The following is a 19783-nucleotide window of genomic DNA, read 5'->3' on the forward strand; positions in this document are numbered from 1 at the left end:
TTTAGTTCATTTTCAATTCATGTCTAGCTCAGGATTCAATTTAGTGCTGCTATGCAACATTACTGAGACACATAATAAAAATCTACCACATTTACAAACTAATGATTCTTCTTAGTGCATTTATTAGTTTCTATAAAAAAACAGTCAGACATTTGCATTTGTTTTATTCTGTCTTCTCTTTATTTTGTTAATTAATACAATTCAGTACAAAGATTGTAATAATTAATCTCAAGGAAAGTGTTAGCTTTACTCACAAGTGGTCAAAAATAGTGAACTTTGAAGGCAGGACGGCGTGGTTGGTTACACAGGGTCTCAGAAGAACAGTTAAATTAAACCTAGCACTATTCTGGAGCTGCAGAGGAACGGTATGTGCCTGCAGTCTCACTCTTTGGATGTTAGCCATAACATAGGACCCATGAATGCCAGAGCAGCCTCTGAGCATTACTGACTTCATCCATCACATACAAACCATTGAGCCTTTTCACTCAAGTACAAAGAATCTTTCACATCTCATTTTGGTTACATAAAGATTTGTAGATTATCAAGAACGTGCAGAGAGGTAGTGTGTTAGTTTGAAACCTGATAAAAATTAATAAGAGTGTTGAAAAAGCTGGAAAAACAAATCTCTTTGAAATATGTGACACTTGCTTCTTGTAGGATCACAATATTGAAGCTATATATTATCCAAGTGAACTATAAAAGTGAATACCCTTGAGTCCTTTGACTGCAAATACTTCCATCTTGTCCGTCTTTTTAATTAGCATAAAAATGTACTTACATGGTATTATGTCTGTGATTAATTCCCACTGGAGAGGCTCTGCTAAAAACGGCAGCAACATAAACATTTCTCTTTTTTTTTTTACAAGAACAACAACTTCAAGAGGATGATTTCCCACAACGCATTGTTGTGGTGCCCACATCCAAAAAGCGAATGTGCATCCTAGATTCCATTTCAAGCCCCTGTAAAATCTGTAGGCAGATAACAACATGTCATAAGTGACAAACATGTCATTATTTGAATCTCTTTTAAAATTGTGCAATGTCAGTGCCAACCTGTTCAAAATGCTCAAATGTAATTCCTTCATAGAAATCTTCTGGGGCCTGAAATGATAAACAGAGAAAAATGATGTTACTTTGCTGCAGATGTGCAACTGTGACCATGAGTTTCAACAGTTTAGGTGTGGTGAGTTCAATTACCATGTGAGGCACATTTGTGCTCGCTACTTCCAGCATAGCAGCATCTGCTATTGCCTTGGCAGCTTCCTGCCCGATGGCTCCACTTTTTGACAGAAGCTCCTCTACTACCTGGGGCGAGAACACCGTTAGTCCATAACGCCAATGAGGCAAATTCAAAGGGTGACGAGGTAAGGTTTCTATGACAGTCTATACTTGGACTTTTTCAATATACTATATTATGACTTTTTTCCACATTTTACACTATGACTTTTTTTTTCACATTTTACACTATGACTTTTTTGACCTTTTTTCGACATACTATACGATGAATTTTTAAGACATACTATACAATGACATTTTTGACCATTTTAGGACCTGACTTTTTACCATGACTTTTTTATGGCTTATTTTTTGGACACACTTTTCTAGGATTTTTCCTGATTCAATTCAAGAAAGCATTCCATGACTGCCTCAGACAGGCTAACCTATGACTGATTTAAGCATTTTTGGGACATTATTTTTTTACTTTTTTGGACATACTATACTATGACTTATTTTTGGACATACTATACTATGACTTATTTTTGACATACTATACTATGAATTATTTTTGGACATACTATACTATGACTTATTTTTGACATACTATACTATGACTTATTTTTGACATACTATACTATGAATAATTTTTGGACATACTATACTATGACTTATTTTTGACATACTATACTATGACTTATTTTTGACCTACTATACTATGACTTTTTTTGGACTTAAAGAATGCCATAAAATTGTCATTAAAGTCATAGCATGTCATAATTGTGTACGTCATAAATAAGTTACAGTATAGTATGTCATAAAAAAGGTAATAATATTGTACGTCATTAAATAAAAAAACATATATATACAGTATATATATGCACTGTAGTATGTTATAAAAATGGAAAGGTTGAGTTCTTACCTTCCTATACTCTGCTAGAGTGATGGTGCCATCATTGTCCGTGTCATGCATATTGAAAAGAACTGGTAAGACAAAACAGAAGAATTTAGGTTTGTTTCAATTCTAGGGACATTTCTGTCATCAAGTCAGAGAAAACAGTAGGAAGTTGTGATTGGAGCAATGTTAAAAAAAGCAGAGATAAGGGCGTAGAATAACTAAGTAGGTCGCTTTCAGGTCACATCAGAACTGCCAGTGCTGAATGTAAAGACACTGAGGCTACAAAGGCCCTTTAAAATGCCACCACGCTTTAGCAGTCCTGTGGCACTAACAAGGAAAGACACCAATTTACTTCTTTAACCAAACCCCATTTTGACTGCGCTGCTAGTCAAAATGTAGTTATGTTATTTCTGAAGTCGCTAGAATGACAGTTTTAACGTTAAATTGCCTCTCTTTTTCTTATAAAGTTCCTGAGGTAGACATTTATCCCAAAAAAAAATCCCCAAAAAAGAAATAAAAAACACAAATCCAACATGTGTTGAAAAGACAAAACAGAAACGGTTGGCAGTGTGCTCTGGTAATGTCCTTTATGAAAACCTTTGTGCTTTGGGGTTTTGTTTCCAAGAAAAATGTCCCTGTGCTGGCAGCGAGGCCACTTTGCTGCACACCAGGGGAAATCATTTACACTTTTATAATGAAATTGTGAGAAAAATCACATAATTACTAAAAAATTAAAGTAACCCAACTCATTTTCTGACACCCTGGAGAGCCCACTGCTGTTGTGTTGTTATTATCTGAAATCACAACTCCATTTATTCTAAAAGGAATTTGTAAGAGTACAGGCAAAATGATTCTACTTTCTTTTTCCCCTGAGACTAATTTCTTTGAGTAGAGTATAACAACAAGGAAATACTACAGTAAACACAGTGGAATTAGAAGTAGTATTTAGATCCTTTACTCACGTAAAAGTACCAATACAACAATGTAAAAGTACTGCATTCGATATTTAATGAGTAATTCTTTGGCCTTCAACTAAAGCAAAATTTTTAATCGATGACAACTGAAAGGTTGACAAAAGGGACAAGACAATCATTTTTATTTATTACAAAATGCCACTTAAAATGGAGAAGTACTATATAGTGCTTATTCATAAGCCTTAAAAGGTTGTAAACCAGTGGCTTAATCCTTAACAATGCATTGTAGTTAATATGTAGTTAGGTTTAATGTTAAATTGTATATAGCAGCTTTTGGTGCATTAGAACTAGAGCGTAAAAGCTTCTTTTAAGTTAAGTCAAAATTACACAGTGTAATTTTGAACGGTAATATTTCTAAACAACAACAAAAAAGAGAAATCAACATGAGACAATTCCTTCCTCGGAAGATACAATCAAATGCCGTAACACATATTTTGCACATGGCTTCAATTAGAGACACACCTAAGTTTTCACAAATAGTCGGCTAAGTAGCTGTTATGCATGGCCAGATTTACCTGCTTGGATGCCTTAGGGCAAAAACTGGCACTAGCCTTCCCTTTTGGACACCTGCACTTAGCACTGTCCTCTCTGCACATATTATATGCATCTATTATCCTTCTTTTACCCACCAAATGTATCATAGCACTATCATATGGGTTAGGTGAAGCAGTCTGAACTGAATGAATAAGTAGCAACTTGACACAAAGTTGTTCTAAGTTCTTTGGATAACATCTAAAGCCTTTTATAGGGCAACAGAGGACAAACCAAGGAGACATCCTACTTGAACACCCCAGACAATTACCTCATTCTGTCTTAGAACATTTGCTTTAAATTTGAGTAAACAAATTTGTTTAGGAATGTGTACAAACACGATTTAAGTATCTAGACATGACATGAACCTAAAGGGGGCCCTGAGGCTAGATTTCTATACAGAGCCTTCGACACAACAAGGATATTGTGCTCAAATGGCCTATAGTCACAAATGCAGTTTTCTTTAGGTGCCAGAAACCAGCTGGCCAAAAAATATACCTTGTTGTTGTTGCCCAGTTGTTAATCCAGCATTGTTACCAGGTGATTTCCATCTGCCCACTTTTGACACCCTTAACTTTGTAAAAAGTCATGAATCCCCCCAAGATAGTTTGAGAGGTAGAAGATACACCCCAACTTTAAACTACTTCATCCTGAATACCCCCTGGGATAGATTAACATAACAAAGGGATTTTAATCTAATGATTTAATTTGAACTGAGGCTGAATTTGGGTTTCGGTGGTTACAAATGATTCCATTTTACTTGTGACAGCAGGGATGGAGAAACTGCTGCTCTGGGCCTGATCCCAGTTAATACCAACAAGCCTTTCCAACGTGTTGGCTGACATGCAGTGAGGACTCCAGGGCTCACAAATGCACCTGTGCATCACCACTCTTTGTTGCACATCAGTGGTGATTGAAATAGGATACTGCTTCGCCGATACACTGGATGGTGCACTTTCTTCATGGGACACGCAAAAGGGAAACACAGAAGACTAAAGCTTTAGTTACCCTAACTAAAAAGTATATCTGGTTGTATCGAATGCTGTTATTAAAGTGCCTTACAGCGAAGCTTCTCTTTTCTCATGGCTTCCTTCTCCTCCTCTGTCGTCTTCAAGTTTGGAGGGCGGAAGTGGGACATGACCATTAGGAACTGCTCAAAGCAAATCTCCTCGCAGGAGCCCACCTCATCCTGATGCTGGTTTCTGGGTCACAGGCGGAAGAAATAAAAGTTTAGGCAATATGAATTACAATTCAGTCAATGTGGCTTTTCTAAGGTCTGCCAAGTTATAGATAGACACTTTTTAAAGATTATCCTTTGAGCCTTTATTTATTTTTTGATAGCGAAGCAGCAGATTGACAGGAAATGGGGGGTGCATGGGTCAACAACCCTCAGTCAGATGTTTCCTTTTAGTTTATGGATGAATTACATTATTTTGTTTTCACAAACTGCACTACATGTATCTTGGATGAAGATTAAAATACATTAGACTAACAACCATCTAAATGCAATCGAGGTATTTTCTACTTTTTATGTTTGAATTGTATTGTTTTCATTAGACTGAACAAGAGTTAATGCAATTATTAAAATTTAAGAGTTTGATTATACCAGGCTAAACATTCCTGGGGTTAATGCACCTAAAACTCTCAATCTAAAACAATACATTTGCTCATCATTTGTCCTGTACAGTGCCATACTTTAAACTAATGCTAATCAAATCCTTTCATGGTAAAGGTGACCAACTACATCTATTCAATGGCAAGAGCTACAGATACCTGGAGCTCGACTACCACCAGCACACAATTAGCTTTACCTAGCACATAGAATGGAAGCATAAAATCAATTTACTAGAACCTCTTAAACTTACTAATAAACATGTTGCATCTTGTTTGTTTAATCTGCAAAAAACTAAACTACAAGCTGTGGTACAGCTAGCTAGCGATATCCCCTTATATTAAGTCTTTATGCTAAACAACTAGATCCTATATTGTAAAAGGTGACATTTCCATGTTTTTAGTATATGGCAGGTCAAGGTGCCATATACTGCCATTGCCACTACATAAAAGACCTGGCTGCATTGATGGTGCAAACGCAAAGAGTGTAGATGCCAAGTACCTAGAAATGCTGTCCAATCAGAGTAGACTGGGCTTTTTCAAAAGGGGGACTTAAAGTGAAATTCTGCCGTAAAATCGTCCCAGGCAAATTTTTTGGCAAATACAATCATCAAATGAGCCACTGACACAATTTTTTTTGTGTAATAACTTCTAACGGCAAAATCCTGGGCAGATGCTAACAGTCGCTAACAGCTGAATGCGGCTAACATTGATACGCTTGGGGCAGCACGCTGAAGGAATTAAAACAGCTTTTTTAACCACTTATACTGCTCATGATAACACCAAACCTCTGCAGTAGCATGATAAGAGTCCTTACACATTAACCAAAGCACCAACAACGTAGTTAGTGAACCCAGAGTTTATTTAAAGAGTGTTTTAAAGACTTATCAACTGGCCCCGATAGCAGCTCCTCTCATAGTAAAGTCCATTCAAGTTGATTACCAAATGTAATCCTAAAGGATGAAGCCCATTGGTGCTTCGGTTAATGGTAGGGACTTTTCTCAGGCTACTGCAGAGGTTTGGTTATATTGAGCAGTCTTAGTGGTTAAAAAAGCCGTTTTAATGCCTTCACCTTGCTGCCCCAAGCTAATCAATGTTAGCCGCATTCGGCTGATAGCGTCTGTCCGGGATATCTCCATTAATAGTTGTTACACGAAAATATTGTCTCGATGGCTTATTTGATGAGTGTATTTGTCGAAAAAAAGACCCTTGGATGGTTTTAAGGCAGAATTTTATTTTAAAGAGAAAGGCACTAAAATGGAGCATTTCAGACAGACTGAATACAGATAAATTCAGACAGACACCACAGTAAAAAAACAATGTGTTTTTTTTGTTTGTTTTTTACATTAAAGCATGTTAACATAATCTAATGAAACCCAAAATACAAGTAAGTACCTTAAAATCAGCATAATATGGGACCTTTAATGTACAGTCACAAACTGACCTTTGATAATTATGAATGTCACAATATTTTTAACTATTCATAGATGATATAATAGGGGTTTGGTTTTGAAAGTGCTTTGAATATATACAAAATAATATATCATTTGTAATGGCCATCAGCCAAAGACTGGACAGACAGTCTGGTGTTATTTGACTGCACTCACCTTTTATCGAAGAACGCTTCAATAATTTGCTTCCTGATTGGGTTGTTGGCCAGGGCTGGTATATTCTCCAAGCTGTATCTACTGCAGTGCGGCAAGTGAAAGTCCATTATCATAAAACAGATACTACACTTACAGCGTGCTTGAACAACTGAATTTTATTAAAGGGAAGTAACAAACAGTAACTCCGTCTCAAGGTAAACTGACAAAAGAAATATCTGCTATGTACAACATTTGTTCCCTGTTTCTTTTGAAAGGGAAAGAACTTGTGATCTGTCACTGGTCTACCAGCATGTCACTTTGACAGTTTTGTCTGTGTTAACATGAATTAATGTGTGTGTATAGTATGCGTCAGTTCTTTGCCAGATGCATCGACATATTGTATTTGCTTAATGTGTCTGTGTTTGCCTTATTTCAGCATACATGTCACCGTATGTTGCTTGTTTGCTTCTGTGCCAGAGATGCTAGAAATTCCCACAATTCATCACTCCAGCCACCATGCAGGTGGTGTTCCATCTTTAGTGGTGATTGCTAAAGCTGAATTGTTTCCATTAAAAACATATGCAGCAGCCGACCAGCAGAGCTTTGCCACATGTGCTGTTTTTTCTTTTGATGTTACCTTATGGTCTCTTCATTTCCACTCAGCTGCTGGAATCTTTTGTGAAGGTTTTGAATCTGCTCCAGTGAAACTGAAAAGTAGAAACGCCAACATGTCAATAATACACCCATAACTATTCCACACCCATCAACAAGCCTCTTGCACACCTTCAATTGTTAAGGACAGCCAAAAGGATAAAAAACAGAAGATAATTCTTATTAAAAAGATACAATCACTCATTTTTATTGTTTTCTTTTAATTGTAATATACTTGATTATGATTCAATAGTAAGGCTTTTTTTAAAAACAGATCAGGTGCAGCTCTACTATCAGTTTAATGGCAAAACAAACAAACCTTGTTCTACTGCAATTGTCTTTTTATGCCATTTCAAATGATTCCTTGAATCATTAACTCACCGTGTGGACTAGTGCCCACATACTAAAAGGTTTACATGTAATCTGGCTCCACCTGCTCAAGACGGGTTTGGCATTTTCAATTGTTTCGGCAAACACGGAGGCTGCTAAGTGAATGTTTGCAGTAGCAACTCCAGCTTCTGAGTGTGGGGAGAAGGATATGCAGAGACAGAGTACAGCCTCATGCAAAAACAAGTTTGTTTCTCAGGCTGGGTGGTGTGTGTACTAAATGTAACACACTATTAACTACAATAACATGGACCGACTGCCCAAATCAACAAAATCTGTGGTTTGTGCTCTGTCAACAAGTATAGACCTGTTAGTGCAATGGAAGATTTCATCAGAGTATCAAGAACATACAAGCCAATGAAAATCCACACTGAGCCCAGAGAGAAATGGGGTCAACACCTCACCTTAAGGAAACGAAGGCGATAAAAGGGTTCAAAGTCTCACCCATACAGTATCAATAAAGTTGGGCTCAGTCTGGGATGCAAACTTTATCTTTGCTCCTCAAACTCAGCATGCAAACGTTTCACATCAGGATCAAGTCCCTTCTAAAAATAGATCTACACACTTCTGCTTTTTCTGTCTGTTTTTTTGTTTCATTTCTTCATCGAACTTTTCCATCCACACATGGGAGAAAGAGAGAGGGCATTAAGGGTTTTAAAGCAGTTAGATCACCCCATAACACCGCGTGCAAAGTAAAGAAGTTTCAACACAAAAGAATGCAGATGCAAAAGCAAAATAGTAACCTGATATTGTCGATTGGTTGTGTCGTTTATTAAAGATTTTGGCGTTTAATAGCTTATGGTTTATCAACAAAATCACAAATATTTGAAGCGAAATCACTACATGGATTTGTTCAACGGGACGAATACACTATGTCCTGTCATCTTTCATTTCATACTTTCCTAATTTGTCACCGCCGCTGATTTTACAGTAACGATTTAACACCAGCGCCGTGGTTTCTACATTAAATTCCCTACTTACATCCAGTTTTATCCGCCAGGTCCTGGAACTCGGAGCGCGTCTGCGAAGCTCCCATCGCTGCTGCTGTTCCACCGGTGCGTCAGGGCGCATAATCTGGTTCGACTGACTCAACTTCTCTGTGCTGTCGCCGCTTCTATCGGCAGGTCAATGCAACTGTATGGCTGCTGCTGGCGTCCTGGCAACATCTGGCGTCCTCAAGGTCCTAAACCCATGCAGTCTGTGGGGCAAGTGACCTGCTGGCTTCCGGTTTTCCGTCCGATTTTCTCGTCGTAAAGCGGGATTAGTAGTGTGCATAACATTAGTAAACACATTAATATGATCATTTACTTCAGTGAAATAAGTCAGAGAGAAGCTAGAAAAAAACTTGAAACGCTTTTTTATTTTTTTGAAGTTTCCTCAAAGTCATTGCTGTTTCAAGTTAGTGGTGTCTTATTGGTTCCTCTTTTGTTTCTCCATTAAAACCTCGACGACACTGATGAGCCATGGCATCCTACATGTTCACTTGTAAGTACAGGCGAAATAAACAAATCTAGAAATGTGAAAGTTAAACTTTGTTAAGTGCATGAAACGTGATTAAAAGATGGGGGATTAAAAGTAAAAGTAAATTTACAAAGTCTCTTATTTATAGTCCTTCTGTGTGGCACTGTGGGGGGGCTGTATGCTGGGGGGCTTGTTGACTGGTAAAGGGAGGTGTGGTCAGGGGTTGGGTAGCTCTGGGTAGAGGAGCATTCCTTGGTTTTAGGTAAAGGAAGATTTACAGTACCTGGATACCCATCCTGAAATTACTCGTCCACTTAACTGTGTACTTCAAGCTTACGTTCTTATTTCATTCAAGGTGGCTGCTATGCATGATTTTGAGTCGCCATGCTTATTCCAAACTCAAATTTGTGACTGGGTTTGAGGATCCTGCATCCTGGATAACGATCCTCGACTAGGCCATATCACTCCATAGTCTGAGCTGTGTCTTCACAACAAATACACTGTAGTGTATTAAGAAGTGAATATCAATACTGTAACAATCTTTGCTGCATGTTTCCAGACTTTTTGGTCTTCCTCAACACTTTTCCAGACATGGGACGGAAAACCTAGATTATTTTCAGACCTGCATAAAAACCTGACTGTGGTCCAAAACCACATTTGTGAATCATTTCTTGTTGCGGCAAATCATCAGTTTCAAATACTGTAAACTGGCCTTTTTATACAAAAACCTCTCTGTTACACATGTCCATGTCTTGTGTATGCAACAAAGCAACAGCTAAGTGGATTGTGAATTGAGAATGAGTGACCAGTAATTGGTTAGCCCGGGTCAGCACGGTGTTGGACACAGCTTTGCTACATGGGCATGGCTTGGTGGTTGTTTTGGTCTGTGGCAGGAGCCTGGTCCTGGTTCCCAGAGCAAGGTGGCAGTCTGTGGTAAAGCTCCTGCACTGTACCCAACGTTTCAACCATGTCCTCTGGGTATCGTGTCTGCAGTTCTTCATTGGCAAAATAGTGGTTGTCGGCAAACTCCGAGAAGTAACGTCCCACCTCAGGGTGGCCGATCTCCAGAGGGGATGAGTGGGGCTCCAAGTTCTCTGAGGAACAACCACAATGACAACGCGTGACGCACATAAGGAAAACTAAATTGTGTACACAAGTCAAACTGAGGCGAAGAAAGAGGAAATTTATACAAAATGATCCCAGCCATAATTCATATACATTCAATACTAGGGCAAACAGACAACTCTCATATCAAAATATTTAGTTCGTCAAGCAAATGTCATGTTATTTATTAAGCAGATTGAGCAGCAGATGACTGATCAATCCAAACTCCCTTTAAGGTTGGTAGAGAACAGAGCCTTCAGGTGAATGTTGAGGGGGCTGAGAGGGCAAAGATAACACGTACAAACAATGAAAGATGTGTAGTGAGTGCGCAGTAGAGTGAGCAGATAAGTACAGGGGAATATATGAGTGAGTCTATTAGGGAGGAGCTTTCTTAAGGGGGGAAGGTGTAGAAGTTACCGAAAAAGGCGATACTGCATTACTGTATATCTTAAACCACTTTGCAGGATTTGTTTCATTCATTCTTGTTGACTAGTGCAATTGTAGTCAATACTTCTGCAACAGCATAAACACATACATACTGCTATTATGACATTAGGTTAGAAGTTTTAAGAGCAAGATACTGCAAAATCTAATAAATTAGTCTTTTTTTGGGGGGGGGGGGGGGGTTCTAGCACCTATCCCGTCCAAAACGGCATGTATGAGCACCTTAAGTTTTACATTGTTTGTGCTGCTGACTTCCTCTTGTCTCATCAACTCGCAGTTCCTTTTTGTGTTTTTTAGTAGATACCATATCACTTTGTCATGTTCAAAGTCTATTCTATTGCAAATGAAATTAAAGGGAAATTGAGCTGCTGCACTGATGGAATTACATTTTAAAATGTTATACCAAATAACCAGCAATACTATGTGCACAAAGTATGCTTGCGTCATTAGTGGTAGTTCTAAGCATTTTGGGCCTCATACTGGCACTCTTGCAGCGCCTTGTTGCATGAGTAAAAAGACTTGATTGTGCACATGATTTATTTTTTCTGTATGTGGCCATTTAACTTGATTTATTAAAAGTTAGTTCCTGGAGGGTTAAATTCCTCCCAAGAGCATTTATAAAACACAGACATCTATGATGAATTTCTTTTTTACAAGTATCCTACACCTTTTCCAAAGTCAAGTTCAGACACTTTAAGCTTTTCCAGGTGCATTTTCAAACTTTTCCAACCCGTTACAGCTCTGGTAAGTTACATATTTATAAACAGTACATATGGTATACTGATTATTGCACACTTTATCGCATTAAATTAGATGTTCTTGAGCTATTAATCAACCAAAATTATGTTTTGTGACAAAATTATACAGACAGATATACAGTAATCTTTTAGCTATTAACTTTAGTTAGTTGAGCTTTTAATTTCACTGTCACACTACCTGTAAACGTTCATTCACCATAAGGATATTCTCCCATCACCATACTTGTGTAAATGGTCCATACCCTGGGCTGCGTAGCGACAAGTTCCGTCCTGTACGAGGACGTTGTAAAATGGCTGGTTGGCCCCGTTGGACAGTTGATGGACCCTCATGGTGGTGATCCACTCCTGACTCATGGTGCACTTTGGGTCCCAGCCGTAGATCACACAGTTATACCCTGACCTGGTGGAGGAGAGGGAGCAGGACAGTCACACGATGAGAAGATTTCAAAGACATGAGGACAGGACTACTGTGCTACATGTTCGTGTGACTCACCTCTTGTGTTTCATGATGAGGCCGACTGAATACTGGACCTCCAGGTGTTCTGGAGAACTGCGCTTTTTCACCTCAGGTGTAACAGGATGTTTCTTGTGCTGGATGTGCTCCAGCGTGTGCTGCACCAGGTAACCCACTGCCCCATGTTGGGAGGGATCCAATGCCTGAATGTGCTGTAGGATGTCTAACACCTGGGACAGAGGAGGAGAAGTGAATTACTATAGGCTTAATAGTAAGAGCTTTTTAATGAATAGTTGACACTTCATGAATTTAATCGTTTAAGAGCATCAGGAAAAAAAAACATGATGTGCCCAGACCTTTTCTGGCCAGATGCCCAAGTGGAAGTAGAGGCGTGCCTGCAGCAGCAGGTACTGCACATTATCCGGGTTGATAGTGAGGTAAAGGTCCAGAGAGTCTCTCAGCAGCTGGTAGGATTTCTCATTGCCCTCCCTGAAAGAGACCAGACAGTGTAGGTAAAGTTATTAAACCAAAACAGTAAATTTACCGTTTCCTGTAATTCTAGCAACATTAAATGCATTCAAATTATTTATTTCATTTTTAGACAAAATCAACATCATCCAATGCCTTGCCCATTCATCAATCCTCCATCAACCCATCTCAGTAGTGACGGTCAGGTGTTCAGTCTCTCTTACCCTCTTTTACCAATGTTAAGCAGGTTTCCCACCATCCTGAGCAGCACTTCGGTGGTGCTGATGGCACTGTAGTAATCTGCCGTCACCTGGTGGCCAATAAGGTACTCGCACTCCTTGGCTGTCAGCTGTTTGCCTTTACCAAAGGCATCAATGTAGACAAAGTCATAGATGTCCTCACTCCTGCAGAGACAAAGTTTAATAAATACATCATCAATGTATATATACAGTATTTACAATTAGGGATGAAATGGTTATTGGTCTAATGATAAGCCCCGGTAAGATTCCTGAAGGTTAGTATTACCATATCAAATTGCAATGAGCATTATATGTGTGAGATTACCACACTTTGAAAAACACTTTTCTATTCATACACAAATAACATGACAAGAATAGGAGCAGAGTTTGATAAGGATGTAAATTGATAACTGGAATTTGATTTAATAAAACATAAACGAAACACAATCCTTTGAGGGAAGAGCCAAGATATTAATGTGGTTGCGTTTCCTACAGACTGCTAATAAGACACACTTTAATGTGTCATTAGTGACACTTTAGGGACAACAGCATTAAGTCATTATTTCTGCAGCTGTGGCAGGCTAGTCCTGTGCATAGTAACATTTTAAAAAAAACTGTTCAAATGCATCAAATCAATATGATTGAAAGAAAACAGTCAAACAGTGAAATGAGGTAACTGATCACTCAAACTCTGCTCCGCTAATAAAATCATGAACCCCAACAACGTTTAAAGGAAATTGAGAGCTATTCATTTCAAACCGTACCCTCTTGGTTTTTGGCACCAGCGCAGCAGGAAGTGATTGGGAAAGTTTACAGGTTCCACCTGAACCCCCAGCTTCTGGGCTAATGTCATGTAGAGGACAGAGAGGCTTATGGGAATGCCTGTATGGCGTAGTAGCACCTAAATAAAAAACAAGGAGAACTAGTCAGCTCTAAAATGGAAATGGGCAAAAAATGATACTTGAGACTCAAAAGTATACTAATTTATAAAAGGCTCTACCTGGTGGATGTAAGAGTTGAGAGGGTTGTAGTAGTCAAACTCGTTGCCTTTGTATTGCAGCTGCTCATACAAGACAGAATTAAGGGCACACACCACCTGTCTCTGGAGCTCAAAGTTCTCTACGATAAAACAGTCACCTGCATCATACACAAGAAATGAAACTTCATAAGAACTTTGGCTGAAAGGTAAAAACATAGATCTTGTGCAGCCGGCACATTTTCCCAAGTATGCTGGCATTGATTTTTTTTACTGGAAATATAAGTCTGTGCCTCTGGGCTTAAAGTGTCTAGTGCTGATGCATTTTGGAAAGAAAACTAATAAGAAACTTTGTCTTCAACAGACAGCTTTTTGCCTAGTTCCCAACGCGTTTTGCTGATACTAGTGCCACTAGCAGGGCCATTTTCAACGATAAAAACGTTCACTTCTTCACTTCTCGGAGGGGCATAGCATCCAATACTGCAGCCAAATCCCAAGAAGGAGATGAAGGATGCTCTGGTGTGTACAAACTACCGGCCCCCCACATAAACCTTGTTGCAAGCACATGGCTGTCTGGCGGTTTACAGTCTATCTCAACATGGCTGCGGCCAGAAGAGTAGAAGGCAAAGTGAGTTTTGCTGGTTTTGAAGGCCCACCTTGAGCGATGCGCAAGCTGGGGTGAGAGGGGTTCTTGATTCTCAGCATCTTCTTCACTTTTTCTGCAATCTCATCGAGCTGGGCTGATATGCTGTTCAGTGTTACATCAGCCAGTGGGTTACAATACTGATCCACCAGTACAGCACCTAGAGAGACAAACAAGAACAAGAGAGGGGTTGCAAAATGCAGTTCTGCGTGTATCAAACACAAACATATAACAAAACATGCATATGGCTTATTTATAGAAGTCTAAGATAAACAGAGCACAGTGGAATTTGAGTTGTTTAACATGTATTCATGCCTCACCCTCTACAGCTGTCTGTTGCTCTGCAGGCTGCTCCAGGAAGGTCTTCAAACTCCTCAGGATGTTCTGTTGTCTCAGGAAGTAAAGGATTTTCTTTGCATAGTACTTCAAGGTCAAGCTTTTCCTAATGATGTCCGCAGAACGGAAGAGACACACGATATTGGTCAAAGGCCAGGGGTGTGCAACAAAAAAAAGAGCTTTTCATAATCAGGATTAACAACAACAATGCCCCAAACCCATTAATGATTGCAAAACTCAGCGTGTGTTTGCTAAGTACTGAGGTTTTACTGTGTGTGCAGCTCTGTTGCTCTCACCTCTTGTCAGAGTTGAGTATGAAGAGGAGCTCGTCTTCACAGAAGTGTTCAGGCATCCCGAGTGACTCGATCTCTGCAAAGCTGTCTCCCAGCACCTGGCCAACGCAAGGCTGAGTTACAGATCTCTAGGTTAGTTTGGAAAATAGAAAGCTCACATTTTCTTGCACAAACATGCAACAGCAAAATCACAAAGGATCTTTTTAAAATTCAAATTGTGTATCACATGAAGAGAAAATGTCTCTACTGTAACAACATAATAATCACAATAATTTATTCTTAATAACAAATGGATTACTTACGACTTCTGTGAAGAATCTCTTTGAGATCGATTCCACGGTCCTGCGTATTTGTATACCAACTCTGTGCCGTGTTTTGTATTCTCTGAGCCAGTCACAGCACTCATTCTGACGGTAAAACCTCTGCAGCCTTGGCCATCTGTTGATGAAGGCATTCAAATTGTTATTTCAGTGACACGTTTGGGCAGCACAGTATATGATATGTCTATGATATGATGTGTTATCCTGCTGCAGACGTGGTAATCTTTCTGCACAAAGGAAAGCAATCAGGAGAGTAACAGCCAAGTGCATCAGGAGGAGGGCATCGCTTTTGGCACGAGCTGCACTCCTGCAGCACACAGGCTATATGTAACATTCAAGGTCACTAAAATGATTTTTCCTGGCAGTATTTGGTAAAATGGAAGCATATGCTGCAGCATGTGAAAGATTTAGACGTTTAAAGATTTACGAGCGTTATAATTGCCTGCAGAGTAAGAGCTTGCGACTGGCCTGACGTGATGATGCATTTGGTGCATCAGCAGAATGTCAACGGCTGACAGCTGCCTCTGAGTTCGCAGTAAAACGAACCCACCTTTAAGTAAACAATGATTGATTTAGGGCTCTAAAGAAGACACCTAACAAAAGGACAGGACGACTTGTTTCAGTAGATAGCGATGAAAAGCCACCAGAAGATAAAACTCCGACGACACACCACAGAAAATTCATAGCACCTGAGTTTGTACTGGTGTCCCCAGACCTTCCCCCTTCCATGACAAACGTCGTGCAGCCGCTTGCAGCAGCAGGAGACGTTACAAATGTCGACATGTCTGAGAACAGGGAAGCACAGGATGTGTTCGAGCAACTCGGTCGGCAGGTCGGTCAGTTTTTTAGTTTGACTGTCGGAAATAATCCCATTTAGACTCTGTTGCCCCTCTCCGGCTAAAGACGTCGCCATCTTTACTGTTTACCCCGATTACCTCATTGCTCAGGCGCCGCCCATTTATGGCGCAGGGGGCATGACTAGGGGCGGGGCAAGTGTAGTGTCGTACATTGTGATTGGTTATTCGGTTAAAAGGAACGTGGAAGCTATGCTGCATTCAGGCTCCTCGGATACTCCATATTTGATTTGATGTTATTGTTTTTATATCACAGAATAAACTGAAGTACAGGGATGCACAGTGCATTTTTCAGTGATCAAAATGAGTCTAACTCATAAACGCATCTGTCAGTGAGAATTAGATAATAGTAATAATTATAATAATAAAATTAATAATAATAATAATAATAATAATAATTGATATAGCACCTTTTACAGACAAAGTCACAAAGTGCTTCACATAATAACATTGTTAAAATGAGACCCAAACAGTAAAATGAGCAAGCAAAAAATAAGTACCAATGGCAACAAAAAATTAAAAAGGATTATAAATATGAGACAAAGTCAGACCTTCTTCTAACTTACTCTTGATGCATGATGTTAGAGATGACATCACAAAAAGGCCCAACATGATTTCATCAATTTGCTTGTTTTGTCTGACCAACACTCTAAAACACAAGGATATTCAGATTTCAATCACATACGGCAAAAAAAATCAGCAAATTCTCACAATGAAGAAGCTAGAACTAAGGAATGTTTGGCATTTTTATCTTGGAAAAACGACTTAAACATTTGGGGATTATGAAAATAATTGCATATTACGTTTCTGTCAAGTATATAAATAAGTTCTGACATAGAACTTAATTTGTTCTGACTCTTCTCTTTGTAAGTAGCCCCTTTGGGCTGGGGTTGGAGTCAGAGAGTAAACGACATGAAATGTACCGTAAGCTAATCATTTGTTATTAAGGCTACATATATAGTATAGACCTTTTCAAAGATGTAAACAAACATTCTAAATGTGCCCTTTTTCCTGTTGCAGTGTATGCGAATGACATCAACTGACAGGAAGTTAACAAGGACCAAGGCTGTTGCCTTGCAATGGGATTCTGTTGAAAGGTCTATAGGCATGTGTTAAGCACCTTTCAAAAACAGAAAGTGCTTTACATAAAATATTACAATCCTTAGAAATAATTTAGATATTTAGATATAAAATGACATTCCGATAAAATACTTCAAAAATAGCAACAAATCATTCAACAATAATAACAAGCAAAATAAATAATAAAAAATAAAAACAAGAATGACTCTGGGGACACGTAGCAGACCTGTCCCAGACTGAGTGGTCTAGATGGTTCCTATACTATCATTAAAACATGAAACGATGAATGAATAAAACATTTTGTATCATTATAGCTCATTTCTGTTATTAAGTTATGTCGTTAATGTATACTACCTTGTTGTTACAACATTATGGACGGCACTTGAACGCAGCATTGATTTTTGGTTGAGATGGCTAACAAACAGTTAGCAGCAGGTAGCTAGCGCTGCGTTATCAGCATAGTTTATGCAACCGAAGTGTTTTGAGCTGTCCAAATGGGATATGTTGGATTGATCATTTGTCGGATGTAGATGAAAACGTTAACAGACTATACGATATAGAGACGCATAACTTTAGCGCAAGATAAGGGTGCTTATATCGGACAAGTAAGTTAGCTGACGTAGCAGCAAAACTGTGACGTTACAGCTCGTGCTAAACTTTTCGTTTTGTAGCTAAGGTGAAGGAAATTACAAATAAGTATAAAACATGTCATGTGTATGAGGCATTCACAAACCAAAGGAAATGTCAGTGAAAGCCTTATATAAACTTTAAAGATACTTCCAATCATCAGTCCATTGATAAAACTGGACAGCCACATACACTTCTGTGCTTATGTTTTGATAGTAAAGTATGACATCAGCTGTCTACCTCATAGAGTATGCTTTACAGATATAATGCCATGACGGTGCACTTACGACTTTGAATAAGTGAAGAATAGGTTTTTTAAGCTATTCGCCATGGCAAGTGCCTTAGCAGCGAAAATGAGATTTAACTCACTGATGAGGAAACAACCCAAGAACTTCAACGTCAGGATCTGCACAATGGAGTCAGACATGGAGTTCAGCTGCGAGGTGCGTTTTGGTGTGTTTCTGAAACTGAGCATTTGCTTTGATTTATTGATTTGCACACAATCATCCAAATACAAAACAATACACCATAAAACACAACAACTATATCGTTCACAAGGGAAGGGAAGAGAGTGTTTGCTGGAGAGGTCTGGACCCCGGGGTGGGGCTTAAACCTCAATTTTGATAAAAAAAAAGAAGAAGAAACAAAACAAAATAATTACAGGCTGATATTCAATTTGATGAAAATAGAATACAAAGATAGTTACAGGCTTAAACTCCATTTGTTGAAATTGAATAAATAATAAGAATACATTTAACAATCAGCATAATTTCATTCAATTTTACGTCAACATTTTTCTTTTCTGACCACTGGTTCATCTTAGGCCTACTGTCTAGGTTAACAGTTGCCATGCATTGTAATGCAACTACAGATTTATCCATAATCTATAATGAGAACTGAATTAGCTTTTAGTTATAGAGTTTGTCTCTGTGACAGTAAAGGTAGTATCTCCTAAGATTCAGTCACAGGTGTCCTAATATACATGAGTTTCACTTATTGACACTAGATGGCAGCGAGCGTCTATTAACAAACGCAATTGGTATAGCGGATCCATTCTACAGAAGAACATATGTTATAATTTATCTCTGTCTTATGCAGCAACGGAATCATGCACATTTTAGTCAGTGGCAAAGCTCAATGCAGTATAGGACTTGCTGCAATGCTGTGTGAATCATCCTGCAGTGTGAAGGGAAAAACACACAGATTTATGATGGTTTCAATATGTATTTTTGGCCTTCTTGCAGTGTTTTTGCATTTAGCATATTGTTTGTTTGATAATAAACCAGAATTGAAAAGCTTAAGAATGACTTGCAGACACCACCTCTGTATTTAAAGGGGAGGAACTCCAGCAAAGTTTACAGTATGTAATTACACTGAGCAGCATAATGCTAGCTGCAGGTTTCTATTTTCTGTGCTGGGATGATAATTGTATCAATTATGGGATTTGTAAATAGCATTTAACGGGCATTGGTCAAATCAAAGATGCTATAGTCATATAGACAACATGTTCTTTCACTCATAGACATACAGTAGATTGGCCCTAGCTGTCATTCTGCTGTCTGGTGCAGCTGATTCTCCAATTTACAGCTGTTTTTTTGCTCAGTCTTTTCATGCCAACCTTCAATACACTTGACAGTAGCTTGCACCCAGAGTTAGCTCAGAGGCTTGAGATAAAAGCTTTCTAAATTGGATATGTGCGTATGATATGTCTGCCTCATAGCGCACAACTGGATGTGGAGAACATGTATAGCTTCCTGTTTTGAAAGGGGGACTGAGATTATGATGGAAATGCTTGTATGTCTGGATTCAAGAGACAGCATTGTATGAACGGCTCTCAATAACTTAGAAAGTTTTTCTGTGCTCAGTATTTTAG

General features: G+C 38.8%; 3 protein-coding genes across 4 annotated transcripts in view; 1 reads left to right on the top strand and 2 right to left on the bottom strand.

The window, feature by feature from the left end:
- Positions 1-192: 192 nt before the first annotated feature.
- Positions 193-8969, bottom strand: tesca (tescalcin a). Its single transcript, XM_083911799.1, has 8 exons — positions 8835-8969; positions 7453-7522; positions 6837-6917; positions 4681-4820; positions 2138-2199; positions 1198-1305; positions 1054-1101; positions 193-969 (listed from the first exon to the last, which is right to left on the bottom strand). The coding sequence occupies exons 1-8, from the start codon at positions 8887-8889 to the stop codon at positions 877-879; spliced, it is 657 nt and encodes a 218-aa protein (XP_083767925.1). The 5' UTR covers positions 8890-8969; the 3' UTR covers positions 193-876.
- A 278-nt stretch (positions 8970-9247) lies between these two features.
- Positions 9248-16262, bottom strand: fbxo21 (F-box protein 21; the record flags this gene model as incomplete). 2 transcript variants are annotated; one of them, XM_083911868.1, is made up of 12 exons in its annotated part: positions 9248-10408; positions 11863-12020; positions 12114-12304; positions 12431-12563; positions 12767-12946; positions 13546-13682; positions 13782-13918; positions 14414-14560; positions 14721-14842; positions 15033-15127; positions 15332-15467; positions 16039-16262. In XM_083911868.1, the coding sequence occupies 12 exons, from the start codon at positions 16260-16262 to the stop codon at positions 10167-10169; spliced, it is 1902 nt and encodes a 633-aa protein (XP_083767994.1). In that variant the 3' UTR covers positions 9248-10166. The 2 variants fall into 2 exon arrangements, with proteins under 2 accessions (XP_083767994.1, XP_083767993.1); XM_083911867.1 differs by having other exon boundaries at positions 15033-15142.
- A 1450-nt stretch (positions 16263-17712) lies between these two features.
- nf2a (NF2, moesin-ezrin-radixin like (MERLIN) tumor suppressor a) overlaps positions 17713-19783 on the top strand; it is a 39180-nt gene continuing 37109 nt past the window's right edge. Inside the window, exon 1 of the mRNA XM_083911665.1 lies at positions 17713-18353. Coding sequence (XP_083767791.1) covers positions 18240-18353 — 114 coding nt within the window. The 5' untranslated portion in view covers positions 17713-18239. The remainder of the gene's footprint in view (positions 18354-19783) is intronic.

Source organism: Echiichthys vipera (assembly GCF_963691815.1).
Source record: "Echiichthys vipera genome assembly, chromosome: 4".
NCBI classification, from domain to species: domain Eukaryota; kingdom Metazoa; phylum Chordata; class Actinopteri; order Perciformes; family Trachinidae; genus Echiichthys; species Echiichthys vipera.